At 40.4% G+C, this 16830-nt stretch overlaps 1 protein-coding gene across 10 annotated transcripts in view; it reads right to left on the bottom strand.

Annotated features, from left to right (window-relative positions):
* DPYD (dihydropyrimidine dehydrogenase) overlaps positions 1-16830 on the bottom strand; it is a 331540-nt gene that overhangs the window by 314178 nt on the left and 532 nt on the right. The window contains exon 1 of one of the 10 annotated variants that reach the window (XM_071436196.1): positions 10920-11014. The exons of the other annotated variants lie outside the window; for them this stretch is intronic. Coding sequence (XP_071292297.1) covers positions 10920-10934 — 15 coding nt within the window. The 5' untranslated portion in view covers positions 10935-11014. Of the gene's footprint in view, positions 1-10919; positions 11015-16830 lie in introns of those variants that run through there. 10 annotated transcript variants of the gene reach the window in all.

Here is a 16830-nt window from a genome sequence, read left to right as displayed (position 1 = left end):
AGTTTCAAAATGGATCAAGAACTAAGGCCAATGGATGACCTAGTGATAAGCATGTGCTACCTGTGCGCTGCCATATGCCTGTAACATAGCATTTCAGTGCTATATCTCCATCTTCACATTTCCCCGAAAAACAACTGCTGATAGCAGAATAAACACTTTTCTGATTTCTTGCACCCCTTGCAAAGCCTCTAAAACTTAGAGAATGACAATTTACCCTGTGACACCCTCATAGCATACTAGTATCCTAGAGGTGTAGTCCTAGATCCATTACTAGGTACTTAGATATTGGGATTTTCAATTTTACCACTACAGAATTTCATGGTCCTCAGATTTTCCCACAATATATAAATACTACATCTTAACAAAATGAGCAGTTTTCTAAATCACTCCCACAAAAGTCGGGAAAGTCTTAGTCATGAATACATCTATGTTAACAAAAGTGTGTTAGACTTCATGCACTTTCTGTTACATAACAAAGTTAATGCATTACACATGAACAAAGCAGCAAAATTACACAGCCCTAAGCAGGGTTTACACAATCGTGCTGTAAACTTTAACTTTCAGATCGAGCGCTTGATTTCTCTAACTCAGCAATGCATTTTTGTGCTAGGTATTACTGTAAATTCTAAAAGGTTTATTAAAATGAAACCCAAAAAGTGTTACTTGTTTCCCATAGATACCAACTACTCTCCTCTATGGGAAGGGCTCTGGGTGGTAAATTATGCTCTTGGAAACTCTGCATGCTACCTCCTTGACACAACTAATCTCTGCAGAAATGCATTGACCTCACAGGGAATACCAAAGCAAATACTCACCCTCCAGGCTTTACTGGAGTATCCAAGTAGTACCAGTATCAGTGAATTATTCATGCATTTAACACAAGCATATATAAATCAAAACCACACAGCCTAAAGCAGGCTTAAACTTCACCACAACACAGGATCAGTTCTGAGGCTCCTCCAGGGACACTACTACTGTGTAACATGATCATCATTATAGTTTTTGCACTATAAAAAATACATCCAAAAATATTAGCCTTTACATACAAAATTCAGAGAAGACATAGCTGAGCACAGCTCTTGTCAATGTACTCAGCATTGAATTCACTATATGTATTCATTTGGCTGAATAAACATTACTTAATTTACAGCCTTTAAAATGCAAGGTTTTGAATTTTTTTAAAGCTATCCCTCTACACACAGTTAATATTTTAGTAATTTTTCTCCCTAACTGGACATCAACTTTAATCATCCAACTAATTGGCAAAGTGCAAAAAAAACCAGAGCAACACATGTCACAGCCTTGATTCTTAGCTTCATGACTGCTGTTACTTTAGAAGTAAGCACGTACATGGTCTCTAGTCTGCCATACCCACTACATTCAAAAGTCACATTTTTTCATCTTCCTAACAAAAACATCTTCCTCCTTTACAAATCAAAACTTAAAGCTTCAGAAAAATATTAGGTTTGCATCACAGGTATATCAGAACTTTTCCTCAGTGTAAAATTGATCTATGTCTCAAATGCTTGCACATTAAATTGCTCTCTTACATGAGGAATACAAATGTTATTTGATAAGAGCTCACTCACACAGTCATTTATTGAAAGGATCACTGCAAAAAGGATCATTATCACACACATACATTTACATCTCACTTCTATTTTTCTACATGACAAACAGATCACAAGACAAAGCAAGCTCAGTTGCCTTTGAAAATAAACTTTTTCAGAACCAATAAAAGGCTACTGTATCCCCATAATTGAATCTCTGAATTGGACCCTCAATTGTGAGTGTTTGCTTAAGCAAAACCCAAACCTGCATTAGGGACACGTCTGTTAATGACAAGCCAATGCTCTACTAACTTTTGATCAGAGGAGAGAAATTAGCAAAGTTAATACTGCTTAAGTTTAATCATTGGCAAAATCAGCGGAACTAATTTTAGCTGAGCAAAGCAATGTTCTGAAAACTTTGTTAAAAGGTGATTTTCAAAGTCTAATAAATGAACTTGAAACGCAAAGATGAGACTAAAAATATACATCCAAAAGATCTAGTACATTCAGTGCTTGAAACAAATGTGAACATTTGTATTTGTTCCAAGAACGTGCCAACTATATATCAGTACTGACTTTCTAAATCTGTTGCAACATGAAGAAGTAACAAGTAAACCTACCTTTTTGCAACTACTGTGCAAACTTCTTACAAAAATGTCAATAGCAACTGTTTAATACAATGGTAAAATGCAAAATTGACAATGGGACTACAGACTTTCTATTAACTTTGAGCATACACAAGAGCATCCTAATCAAAAAGGAAAAAAAATTAGCATGTAGAAATAAATGGAAATGGAAATGATTTGTTAATTGTGTCCTATAAGCAATAGGTATATGTGAAGTCATATTATAAAATATTATTAAATGTCTGATAATTTAAAAAAAACCAAAACCACACCATATTTTCAAGCAACAAAGTCTGACAGCCTGCGCAAGAAAGGCAAGAAGAAACTGTTGCCAATTTCTCCTTTTTGTTTTAAAATGTCATTGTCTTCTTTTGCAGAAGCACACAGTGATGCTGACACCTCCAAGCAAAGAAACTTGGCACTCTGTAAGTATACAGGGACTCACATGCTATAGGTGAGAGTGGAACATATATCAGTAATAGGAAATATAGAAAATTCCTTGGAGTTCTTTACTCTTACAATTTTGATTTTCAAATCTTATGGACATTAAATACTGATGAATGTGTGGGGTGGAAGCAGAGGTGATACTCAAAATAAAATAATGAGATAAGGCTGCCCAATCTAGAAACATGCCAGCAAACATTTGGATTCTGATCTATTATACTTGGTCTCATGCTTGTAGAGAAAACTTACTTTTAAATACTTATTAAAGAGCATTGTATGTAGGAGCATTTTCTTATTCTTTTATTTATTAAGCAAAATTACACCTCTGCTGTGAGACCTCTGAACAGGGAAGAACTATTTTTATCATTTGTAAGGTTTTCTAAAATTACAGCAAAATATTTCTCCTATAAACATACTGTAATGATTTTAAGGCTGTGGATTTCAAACTGCATCAAAATCTAAGTATTGGACTTTAAAAAAAAATAAAATTCCCATCTTGCTGGCAGGTCCAAGTTCTCTTTCCTAGAACAGAAGATACAAGACCACAATGCTATCATTCAATTAGGATGGAAGTATTAAAAACCATTTGTCTCAGAGCAGCATCCCTTTGTTTGCTGTTTGTTATGAGCAGGAGCACATCCTGCAGAGCAACAGGGAGAGCTGTAACAGAAGTAACATTTTTTAGAAACTAAATAAAGGAAAGGCACCCAGATTACTCTTCTGTAAGTACCCTCTTCCTGCACTTCTGTGCCTGACAGCTTCAGAAATGTGGATTTAATCTTTACTTCATGGAATCATAGAATGGTTTGTGTTGGAAGGGACCTTGAAGCTCATTCAGTTCTAATCCCCGTGATGGGCAGGGGAACCTTCTACTACACCAGGTTGCTCAAACCCATTCAACCTGGCCTCAAACACTGCCAGGGATGAGGCACCCACAACTTCTCTGGGCAACCTGTTCAGTGCCTTACCACAGAGACTGAAATATTATCGTTTATGACTTAAACGTTTTCATGAAAGACTTTTGCCTATTACAGCAGAACTGTGTTACAAAAGCTAAAGAGCTCAGGAGCACAGCCTGAATAGGCCTCTGAGAGGCCCTGGACCTTCACCGATGAAGATAAGATAAAGTAACAAGTCAGGGATGGGTACATTCACAAAGTACAAGCCTAATGAGGTGGAGATGATAGCCCCAGGGCTATCAGCTGCCAGGCTGGAACAGACCCTGACACCAAAGGGTGGAGGGAGAGAGGCTTTGGGTGTTGGAAAGGCCTCTGGTGAGAGGCAGTGACCACCCATCCTCCTGTGGGCAGAGAAGCCCAGCTAAGGGGCCCTTCACCCCGGGAAAAGCCTATCCACAGCAAAGGGGCTGACATGGCCCTCAAAGGCCCCCCAAATGGTGCCCAGACCCTGCACCAGAGCACTGCAGCATGATGCAACAGACCCCCCCCGCTGCAGGGACAGTGTCAAACTGGCCCCTGCAAGGGAGGCACGTGGGCACTCCCACCTGGCCCACAGCATGCATTAATCCAGGGAATTCCACACTCTTCAGCATGCGGCATGAGGCAGGGGACTCTCACCACCAGGTGGAGGGGAACAACAAGACATGACTGGGACCTTCGGATGAGTGATGCGCTTCCACCTAACCCCGGTCACTCTCTCCCTGTCTCCCCAACCCCCACACAAACTTTTCTTTCTTTCTTTCCTCTTTGGCTCTTCTACTATTAAATAAAACATACCAATTTTTTCGCACCAACATCTAACCTCATTTGGTTCTAATCTAATTTTTGGGTATATTTTGAACTTTCTAAGTTCTTTCTGGTTTATACACAGAGACAGTTTGCTTTTCTGGGTTTAAACTGAATCCTAACACCCTCACAATATAGAGTTTCTTCCTAATATCTCATCTAAACCGATTCTTTCAGTTTAAAGCTAATCCACTTTGGCACATCATAACATGTCCTTGTTAAAAAAAAAAGTCCCTCTCCAGCTTTCTTGTAGGCCCTCTTCAGGTACCAGAAGGTCTCTAAGGTCTTTCTTGAGTCTTCTCTTCTGAAAACCCAACTCTCTCAGCCTGTCTTCAGAGGAGATGTATTCCAGCCCCGTGACCATTTTTCTGGCTCTCCTCTGGACTCACTCTAAAAAGTCCACATCTTCTTTATGTTGGGGACCTCAGAGCTGGGTGCAGTACTCTAGCTGGAGGGCAGAGTAGAGTGGAAGAATCACCTCCTTCGACCTGCTGGCCACATTTCTTTTGATGCAGCTCAGGATATAGTTGAGCCCTGTTGCCAAGTCACAATGAGCTCTTTCCACTCAACTTCAGGTCAGCTCTTCTTTTAGCTATTGTTTGCTCTCTTTTCCTGAGTCAGGGCCAATACTCACAGACATGGAAGCTTTGTAAGTAAGGGCAGGTGACTAACTCCAGGAGTGGAAGTTGCACAGCCAATTAAGCTTCTTCTTACAGCACCTGAGAAGGGGATTCACAGCTGCCAGTATGCCAAGCAGGACTCCTTAGATGACTCTGACAAAACACCAAGGAGACAGGAGGTACACAACCACAAGTTGTTCTCTCTTAACCTCCTGGACTTATACACCAGCCTCTAGGATGATGGCTCTCAGCCTAAAACTCTACCTAAGTTTAAATACTTACCTGTACTCAAATACATGTGTTCCCAGCTTCCATTTGAAATATGGAAAAAATTGGGGAAGTGTCACAAATAGTTACAAGAATAGACACTTTGGTAAAATAGTCTAATCATTACTGGAGTCACCCCTGGAACAAGAAGTCCTCCATCCCCATGTTCCTGATCTGTCCTGCACAGGATGGAAGGAAAACCTGGATGATAAGTTGAACTGATTTGCTGTTCAGCTAAGATTACAAAAGCAAATCAGAGAACATGACAAGAATCCTGCTCCAGCACTGTGCAACTCTAAAGACTTCTTATGTATTTTTCACTAAGAGCTCATTGATTAAGTGCATAAAGAACATTATACTGGGAGTTAAAAACTATCTAACTTTGGTTTATTGCTAAATACTTCTTGGGGTTCCTAAATCAATTCATCTTATCTCCTCACCTAGTGCCATGATTTAGCCGCATGCAAGCTATTCTGCTTCACTGAAGAACCGGTTCTTATTCTACTGTCTTCCAGAATCACCTTATCATACCCTATCCTAACAAAAGCATACTGGCCCTTCAGCTTAGTATTGGTTACTGCTGACTACTGAAACTTTACTCACCTATAGATACTTTCAGAAGAGATAATATTTTCATTTTCTTCTGTTCTGTATTCATTTTATTTCTACATTTCATCACCAACATTCTAGAACAGCTTCTGTTGTGGTTATCTTCGCTTTTTTTCCTCCCAACTCTTTTGTCACTATCTCACTTCCATCTGTTTTGAAAAGCTATGTTCATGCTTACTAAAATCTTTCAAATTTTGCATTTTCAATTGGAACTGAAAAAAGGGCAATAACAAACACAACTTTAAAACAGAAACAGAGTTAAGTCTGGGAACCACTTTTAGTCTCCCATCTTGTGCTCCTGTAGCATACACACACATCCCCACACAAGCGTGTGCATAACTTTGCACAAGCCTACTTTGTCCCTCAGATGCTGCAGTCTGTTGAAATTAACAGAGAGGTTCATCTTAGCACTGATGAACAGATTTGCTAAGGCTAAAATTAGATCTTGTATTCACCAGTATCATATTCCAAAATGTTACACTACACGTGATCCTTTGAGCGCAGATGCTCACACCAATTACTGATAACAATCCATAAGAGTTAGTATACAGACCTAACTAGACACACCAAGAAGGACAGCAGGCTCTAATTTCATCAATAGAAAACCAAGGAAAATCTGGTAGTCTTTTCCGTTTTTGCCCTGAGCAGTAAATCAGCAGTATTCTTCAATACTGATTTAATTTACAATTAAGATTTTTCCTTAATATGATGGCTACACTCTATCTCACAAACCCAATTTTTAACCTTAAAATGTGACATAATATGAAAACTGCTGACACAAATAATTGACTGCTTTATTATAAATAGAATACTTGAAGTTATTTTTAAAATGCTTCATAAATCTACATTAAGTCTACTTTATTGATTTTAGAAAAGTTCATTTTATTTTCATAGTCATAGTCCATGATTTGTGCACTTAAGAAAAAACACGTTTTTCAGTTTTAACTGTCATTGAAATATCTTTCATTTCAAAGATATCAAGAAATTATCACTATTCACTTTCAATACAAAGCCTCTTACACTTCAGCTGTCATTTTCAAAAAATCATACTGAAAATAGTGTTTCTAAGCAGAGTTCAGTTGCAGTGTAATAAGTAATAATTTCATCAATTAGCAGTATTCAGCATCCACTGAGAGTTCTCTCACTATTATTTTATTCATAGAGTCCTTTGTGGAAGTAGCATACTAAAAAGATCCATTTATCCTTCAAGGTTTTTCATAAATGTGTCATACATCTTAGAAAACAATTGGTTATTATTCTCGCTCAATCTAAATAACTATAATAACTTCCAGGTGTAAAACCTCCCTTTATGCTTCCAATCTTCTTTGCTCCCATTATGGGTCTACATTTTTAATAACTTATTCTAACATTTCTACCTACTTTCACAAATGAATTCTGGAGTTTTGCATGGATGCTAGACATGCCTGGATGGAAGGGTAGTCAGGCATTGTTAAGAGCAGAATAGAGTTGGGTTTCATAGAATGCCCTTCACAATCAGTGAAAACCCAAGCATTTCATAATGAGCAAGACACTAGTATAGATGCTAACAGTGCAATGGCTGGACAGGAAAATGCTGTGATTATTAAACTCAGCAATAGCCTGCTTTCAGTGTACATTTTATTTCTCCTTCCCTGTAGATCCCTCCACATATTTATTAGCATTTTTTCCTCTCTCAGAAGCTCTTCCTGCCTTCTGTCCTTTCATCGCAAGAGTGCAAAGGGCTCCCTTCAGAGCACAGTATTCTCATTCCTTAATTGACTGACAGAGATGCAATTGGGCAGCATGAGGACCTCTCTCAATGCTGTGCAGACAGCCCTGCACAGAGTGCACAGTGCAACAAAACATCCCTGCCTTAGAAGACATGCACAGCAGCCTGCTTCATTCTCTCCACATTGGCCAAATGTTTTGTTGACTGAGAAAAAACGCAGCCAGAAAAGTTCATTCCAATGGACGTTCCAATTTAAATAAGGCCTCTCAGAGCACAGTCAACAAAATCACACCAAAAACCAAGGCAAACATGCAGCAATATACTAATAAATAAACTGGGTTTCCCAACAACCACTTTGCAAATGGAGTGGAGTCCAATCTCCATGATAAATACAAGCCTAATGACATTGAATGTGTGACTAATACTTGAAAGAAGAGTGTCCTTAGGAAGAACACATTAACTAAAATCAAACCTTCCATTTTTCCACCTTCTACAGTCTCAAAGGGGTGTGCACAGGTACCTCTATTAAAAAAACCACACACACACACACCAACAAGACATGTAAATCAGACAGGTTGGCTGCCTGGACAGTTTGCTCCTTAATTACATATATAATTGTTTTTGAACCTGAAATTAAAATGTCAGAATGCACCATGATTGCCTTTAACTGATGACTAGCATCCCATCTAAATGGAAATATTTAGATTCATCACCTAGATACCTTTTTAATTTGCTTTCAAATAGAGTCACAGGCAAGCATGTCTGCCTTCTCCCATTTGCACTGTTGGTGTCAAGTTGAACTGGAAAGGCCAACCATTTCAATGAACTAAAATAAACGTAATTTTAAGGTCAAGTCACTTGTAACACTTCAGGCAGCAAATGTCATACTGAAAATAAAATTGAACCTTGGCTTGAGCAGAGATGAAAGGTTTGGCATTTCAAGGACTTCATTGTGTTTATCACTTTAAATCTACAAATTAAATACCAACATCACATACATTAATATTTATCAAACTAAGAATGCTTTCTGAAATGATATCTTTAAATACTGAAAGCATTATTAAAAACAAAATACTCCTATAGGTGGGCTTACTCTTATTTCAAATGTCTCTGCAACAGCTAAAACCACTTAAAATTCTGCACTGGTTTAGGAAGGCAGCTATGACTACAGTAAGAACGCAGATGTTTCACAGGAAGGTCTAAGTATTTTGACAGAGGAAATAAGTGAAATTGCCAAACTCAGACCATAGCATAAGAATCACAGAATCACTAGGTTGGAAGAGACCTTCAAGATCATTGAGTCCCATGCCCTAATAGACCCATGCCCTAACACTTCAACTAAACCATGGCACCAAGTGCCACATCCCATCTTTTTTTAAACACATCCAGGGATGGTGACTCCATCACCTCCCTGGGCAGGCCATTACAGTACTTTATCGCTCTTTCTGTGAAAAACTTTTTCCTAATATCCAACCTATATTTCCCACATGCTCAACACATGCTGCCAGCTTAGTGGCATCCACAAATTTACTAATGAAAGACTCAATCCTCTCATCCATGTAATCAATTAAGATATTGAACAGAACTGGCCCCACCACAGACCCCTGAGGGACACCACTGGTGCCTGGCTGCCAGCTGGATGCAGCACCACTCACCACCACTCTCTGGGCCTGGCCATCCAGCCAGTTCTGAACCCAGCACAGAGTGTTCCTGTCCAAGCCGTGGGCTGCCAGCTTTTCCAGGAGTGTGCTGTGGGAGACAGTGTCAAAGGCCCTTGCTGAAGTGCAAACAGACAACATCCACAGCCTTCCCTGCATCCACCAGGAAGGTCACCTGGCCATAAAAGGAGATCAGGTTGGTCAAACCCAGCCTACCTCTCCTGAACCTATACTGGGTCCAATACCCTGGCCATCCTGTAAGTGCTGTGTGATGACACTCACTATAAACTGTTCCATCACCTTCCTGGGTACTGAGGTCAGGCTGACTGGCCTATAATTACCAGGATCCTCCTTCCCACCCTTTTTGTGAATGGGTGTCACACTGGCCAGCTTCCAGTCATCTGGAATCTCCCCAGGGAGCCAGGACTATTGGCAAATGATGGAGAGTGGCTTTGCAAGCTCATCTGCCAGCTCCCTCATCACCCTGGGATGGATCCCATGTGGTCCCATAGATTTATGAACATCCAAGCAGCTCAGCATTTCTCTGACTGCCTCCTCCTGGATAACAGGGGGACCATTCTGCTCCCTGACACCATCTACCAGCCCAGGAGGACAGCTGTCCTGAGGACAAGCCATCTTCCCACTAAAGGCTGAGGCAAAGAAGGTGTTAAGCACTTCTGCTGCCTTCTTATCTGCAATTACTAAGTTCCCTCCCACAACCAGTAGAGAACAAAGTTTGGCCTCACCCTTCCTTTTGCCATTAATACATTTATAAAAATATTTTTTATTATCCTTTATAAAAGTTGCCAAATTAAGTAAGAACTGAGCTTTGGCCTCCTTCATTTTTTTCCTACATGCCCTAGCAACCCCCTTAAATACTTCCTGAGACACCTGACCCTCCTTCAGAACAAGGATGTTGAAAAAGTAGATTATTTCACTTGTGATTTATGATTTGGATAATATTAAGAAAAAATTCCTTTACATATCTTGATATAAACACTCCTCAAACTTACATGCTTTGTCATTTCCTCCTCACTGCATCTTCTAATTTCTGCTGCTAGTGCTGTTTTTTTCTACTCCTACTTGTATCTTACATTCTTTGCCCTATGCAAGAGCAAAAAAAAAATTGGAATCTTTATTATAGTTGTAAGAGTCTATGAACAGAAAAAAAGCAATTTAAAGTATAGACCCAGTCTGAATCACCTGTTATTTCATAAAAGAATACACCTGGCCAACTGAAAGGCAAAATGTTCTAATTTCAAAAAAGCATTATTATGAGAAGAAAACTGAAGAATTTAGTTCAATTCTCCCACTTACTACTTTAGCTGCCTTCTTCCCCAATCACAATTTGACCTGGATATTTTATAAATTTATATTTTGAATTATGGCATTGCATACTGCATTATGGAACTGCATAAAGACCAAGAGGGCAAAATGCCCCCCAAGATCTGTGTAGCCAATCTCTGTTGGCAGGTTTCACAAACTGATGCTCTGCACATGTCGGGATGCCAGAGATTTATGCTGTGCTGATTTGCAAGAATTCTGCCCTTAGTATAAAAATGACAGCAAATGCAACTGAAAAGACTTTGAAAAACATGCCCACACAAACACCACCCTCTGAGCTTCTGATAAGGCATTTATGGCCAAAGGTTCCTAATCCCAAATGTTTGATTTCTTTGCCAAATCACATACTTGCCGAAGTCTCATATAAAGGCACAAATCCTGCTCTTCTCAAAGGCGGCAGCACAGGGCAGGGAGCAGAGTGTGTAACACTGTACTGATGAAATAAAAAAAGGAATAGAAATCATATGCTAATAAGAGGAGGGAGGTTGCCAGGCAACCAGGGAGGGAGAGAAAGCAGTTTTTGATTTGAACTCGGTGCTGTCAAAGGGTTAGCATAGCCAGAACAAACAGGACACATTCAATCCAGCTTGTCTGCAGCCACCAGGAATTTCATCTTTTCTCAATATTTTAACTAGAAGTGTGCTCCCAACTCAGTACCAGTTACTTTTGTGTTCCCTGAGTCATTTTACTGACACTGGCAAAATGGTATAGGATAGGATGGACAGTAGAATTTTTCAAAGTGTTAATTTGAAAAGCAGCAGCTTGTGTCTTTGGGTAGCACAAACTGCACCACACAATAGGTGGCCAATAGGATGGAGAGAGCCAAGCAATCTTGGGTCCAAGCAAATACCAGCCCATCAGATGCAGCCACACCCCTCTGGGCTGCATTGAAAACTGGGCAAGTCCTGCCCTGCTGCTAAAATTGCACTCTTCCAAATGCATCTCAAATGCCTGCCCTGCAGTGCTGCACTCTTGTCACAGCAGATCGGCAAAATCCTGCCTCATGGATATCAGCTTTCTATATCAGCATGTAATTACACTTTCTTAAAAGATGTGACACTAAGCAGAGGGAAGAATAAATTTCCAGTTTGGTCTACAACATAAAATCATCACAAAATTCATTTCTGTAACTAAAATAAAATCAATTTCAGTTCCTTCTTGTTTTCAGAGTTGCTAACTGCAGATTAATTGTAAATCTCGGCCATGAGAAGGGTGAGAATAGCAGTTCTTACATGAAAGACCTCACAAAAAGAGTAAAAATTTAAAGGATGGGTGAAAAATGGGAGTTTAATTTGAAAGTAACATTAAAACACAAAGGTTGAAGAAAAATGAAATGCACAAGTTTTGAAAAGGGATTTTTTTTCCCCCAACATAATTATTTGGAGGGCTTGACTGCTACAGACTGGCAGACTATCAACAGTAGAGGCAAGACCATACATAATTCCTTGAGCATCAACAGGATTTGCATATAAAACATGAAAAGAAAAAATGTTTCACACAGAAGACTTTCCTTCCTACTTGCCAGATCAAATTTTAACCTGATGAGTAAATCATTGTTCAATTCTCTAAGACCGACATGATAATTGTGGTCTACAATCTTCCACAAGGTCTAAGCAATCATGCTATAATTGCTGTTCCACTCAGCTAAGAGTTTATTACAATAAAACCACTAAAACAATGAAAAGGCTTGAGAAATTCATTAGGCAAAACAGCAAAGTTTTGTTTTCTCACTGACTGCTTGTGAAATGACCCTAGGAAGACACAGCCGTCAATCTGGAACAGCCATCTGATCATCACAACAAGCTATAAAGCAGTAGCATAAAAACATTCTACATATTAAAGCTTCATTATGGAACTTCAAAAAACTAGCAGGTATTTACAACAGAGAGAGATACTGTAATAAGTGGGGCTTTTAAAATAAAAGTTTAGCCTAGATCAAAGAAAGCTAGCTTCAGTTATTTATTCACATGACCTTTGCCTAACAACTTTGTGAGCCATGCTGACTAGTAGAGTTCCCTGCTATCATGCTGGAGGTTTCCTGTTTTTTACAGTATTCTTTATTTTTCAATCTTTGCCCTCCTTCCCACTGTGAGCACACCAAGCCTAGCCCTGAGACATACCTTTCTACCTGCAACTTTTTCACTGTTCTTGTCCATTTGCATTGGGAGAAAAATAAATGTGAAACTTGCCAACCTTCCTGTCCTTGCCCATGCTTGGTAACAGCTACTAAGTATATCCCAGGCAATGAAGAACTGCCACCGCTATCAAACCTGCTGCTTAAAACACTGTGGAATTTGCAGGCTGTACAATAATGCTTTCTCTAGACTTAGGAGCACTTCCCAAGTGACCCTTCCATGCAGCAGGAAACATGGCACAAGGGACTCTGCTCCCCTGGCTGACTCTGGAGCCAGCTGCAGGCCTTGAGTGCAGATGTGCTGTCTGTACCATCAGTGAGCTGCTCAAACAGCCCATAGCCTCACCCCACATTCATTAGGACATTCAGACAGCAGTGTAGAACTTGCTGCTGAAGGAACTCAAAATGAACAAACACGCTGCCTACTGAGCATTGAGGAACTCCTGGAGCCTCTTGTGTCCCCACTAAGGTCAGCACCCAATGGACACAGTCTGGCCATTAAGAAACATTTCTCAGAATCCTGAAGTAACACCAAAGAAATACGTGGATGAATTATATAACTTTTGAAATGAAAATACATTATATAAGAGCCATTTATACTTTCTGAAGCTAAATGAAGAGAAAGCATAACATCGTTATAGTTCATTGTCCATTGAACATTGTTCATTGCATTTTAAGTGAAAGTGACACAAATTTACCCTGATAATACACAATTCCCTGATTGCAATTTCAGAGCATGGCTCTAGCCCTTTGCACCTTTCACTTTATTCTCACAAGTCAAGGTTCAGTGTTGGGGTGGAAACAGCTGTGACAGCATTCTAGGTACCCAGCTGCTGGTCTAGCAGGAAATTACCCACTCATCAACACCCAATTCCCCTTTAAACCTACACACACGATTCAGAAGGAAGGACAGATCTGTGAAGTGCCAACATACTGCCTACCTACTGCAAGAACAATACTGCTGTTTCGTACTAACTTGTGTTGGGGGGCTGGTTTTCGTTTTCTCTGAATGTTTCAGATTTGTGACAACAATGTGGCAAAGTGTCCCCACTCTGCTGAGAAGAAGCCCCTTCCAAAAAAGTGGGAGACCTACTCTTCTCCCCAGACTGTAGTCTGGGGGACAGAGAGCTGGAAAGCATCCACAACCCAAACATCACCGAGTAAAGAGGAGAGACTATAGAGCAACACTGGAATGCAGTCAGGAAAACACAGGGTGCAGAGAACAATGCTAAACTATGTCAGTCAAGATTCTATTCATTTTGCAATTCATTAATTTCTGAATACTGGATTTCACAACTTTAATTCTTCAAAGAATCCTGAAGATTGCAATAGATGTAATTATATATGGTTTACACATAGTGATAGTCAGGAATCAGGTGAAACAAAAGAGAAGACAAAAGAATGGAAGACTTTCCTTCCCAGAGTATCATTGGGAAGTTTACATGAAGTCTGTAAACACTCTCTGGAGCTCAAATGTACATTTAACAGTTTCACATTACAAGTTAGAAAGGAAATGCTGCCCTCATAGTGTAGATTTCAAAAGTTCTTGTAAAGATTTAGAGAGATAATAAACAAAAACCCAAGGCAAGTCCTTATACCATAAATCCAAGGTAGGTACTTTCACATGGAGCTATTTTTAAACAAGCTTTTTCCTTTTGCTTAGAGTATCAGTGTCCAAGGAATATTAGCAGCACACTTTGATAGTTGACTTTATTTTTAAAAAGGCAATGTTTGGGGTTTGTGGAGTTGCTGGTAGTTGAGGGGAAAGTTGTTGTTTTGTTTTGGTATTTTGGGTGTTTTTTTGTTTTAGTGTTAAAAAAAATCAAATTGGAGAAAAGCATATAAATCACAACAAAAAGCATTTAAATCACAACACGCCTAGTCTTCCACAATTTGGAAGGCAGGTTTTAGAAAAAACAACTCTCTATGTAATTTATTCATTTTCTTTAGTTAGGTCCAGAGACTGAAGCTGCTAGCTAAGCCAAGCAAGAGGGACAAGATTTCTCAGGGACAGTTTCCTGGAAGTTTTCTTTTATAAAATAACTTGGAGAATCATCTGTGATTTTAGCTACTTCTAGCACAGATTCTTGCCTCTTCTTTAACCAATGACATGTCTTTTTATCCAGCCTTAACTATTTAAATACATTGTAAAGTAGCACCAGGACTTAAGAGATCATTTTTAATATTTTATTATAGAAATTTGAGATACTAACCATTGACACAAATGTCATCTTCATTTATACTGTAGCCAAGAAAGTGACCAAAATATTCAAGTTGTGCTGCCAGTGCTCACATTGATAGACTCCTCCACTCAACAAACAAATTACTGAAAATATTTATCTACAATGATAGGATTAGCTAGCAGGCACTGTCCCTACTTCAAAGACAAAGATAAACCACATTTTTTGAAAATGCAGTACTTCCTCCCCCCCAAAAAATAAAGTCCTATGCTACAATGCTGCAATTGGATTATCAGTAATTATTGATACACTCATCTGTGAGACAAACCATACAATGACTAAATTTATTCTAATAGATGGGGGAAGGACAGGACAATACATTTGGTTAGAAGGAGACTGCGTTGATTTCCTTGCTAGTTTAAAGGACTGCTGAAAACAAATATACAGTAAGATACTGACCAAAGTTTGTATCTGAAACCTCAGAGTAAAGTAAACACCAGCCTTTTAAAAATCCATCAACTCATCTCCTAAACCATGTACTACTGCATACTACTACCAACACAGGATCCTATCATAACATTGTTCTTTCAATCTGAGTAACAAGTATCTAGAAATGCAAAACAATGCTATACAAAAAACATTTTGCATTAAAAATTTAAGGAAAGTACTCAAAAACCCAAACAACTAAAATCAAAACTTTATCATAGAAAAATGAACTTTAACATTTGAAGTAAAATCCAAGACTGGCTGCTCTGAAAACACTGAGCTGGTAAGAGACAGTGACGATTTCATACCACAGTGTCTCCCTAATTGCCAGGAAGACTTCTGTGATAGTTCATTCTTCCTATCCATTCCATGCTTCAGTTTTATCAGAGTATCTGTAAGATCATTTCTGGACATTAGTCATGGTTTAAACAGCAGCTCAGCTAGGAAATGGACTGGACACAAAAACTCAATACAAGAACTAATGATAAAATTCAGTCACAACTGACCTAGAGATGTGTTCAAGTTTTTGCTGTGTGTATTTGTGTATTACGTCTGGGCCTCAATGATCTGCAATAGCCCAAACTAAACTTAACATTTTACACTTCAAGGTATACAACAACAAAAAGTTGTGTCAGGCTAGAACAAGACTATTAACCACAAGTTCGTTTGTTATTGCTTTTGTTTTACTAGACTCTTCACAAAGAGCTGAAGTTTACAGCCAAACGTGAGGTTCTGGGAAAGGTAGGAAAATGCTACCTTGAAGTCCAACCTTGCAACCTGGCTAACACCAGCGGGAGCTCACCACGTGTGCCAGGGCACCAGCCTTGGTCACACCCCACCTCAGCTCCGCCTTTCCAAGGCCACGTCCGGACCCTCCTTCCAGCGACCTGCAGCACGGAATGTCACGAAAAACCTCGAGTGCCACAGGTGAGAACGCCTCTTGCAGCGAGGCTAGCCCGGCCCTCCTGCTCAGCCTGCCATGCAATTGTTTTGGTCCGAGCAGACCGGGTGCAGCCCGTGAGCGCAGCTTGACCCGTGACAAGGACAGCGATGAGCCGGGTCCCGCACAGCTCCTCTGGCCCACAGCCAGCCAAGGGACGCTGAGCCCGAGGCCATCGGCCACGGACCTTGAGACCGTCCAGGGCTCACCAGGTCACGAACCCCGAGCAGCCCCGCCCCTCAAGAACCGTGCCAGAGCCGGGAGCCCGACCTGCCCCGGAGACGGGGCTCGGTCACATCCTGCCCTCGAGTTCACCGGGGAGTGACGGAAGGCGGCGAGCAGAGGGGAGGCGGCGGGCGCCGCCCCCTCACGGCCCCCGGCCGGGCGCCGGCCGCGCTCGCCGTGCCGAGGACGGGGGCACGGCTGGAGCGGTGCGCCCGGCGCTGCCCCGACAGCCCCTGCCCGCCGGGGCTGCGGCTGCCCGGGCAGCAGGACAGCCCCAGGGGCCGGTGCCGGGGC

Source organism: Agelaius tricolor, unplaced genomic scaffold (genome assembly GCF_023055355.1).
Source record: "Agelaius tricolor isolate 1412-34295 unplaced genomic scaffold, bAgeTri1.0.p SCAF_11, whole genome shotgun sequence".
Classification (NCBI taxonomy): domain Eukaryota; kingdom Metazoa; phylum Chordata; class Aves; order Passeriformes; family Icteridae; genus Agelaius; species Agelaius tricolor.
This window is presented reverse-complemented; position numbering and strand designations above follow the sequence as displayed.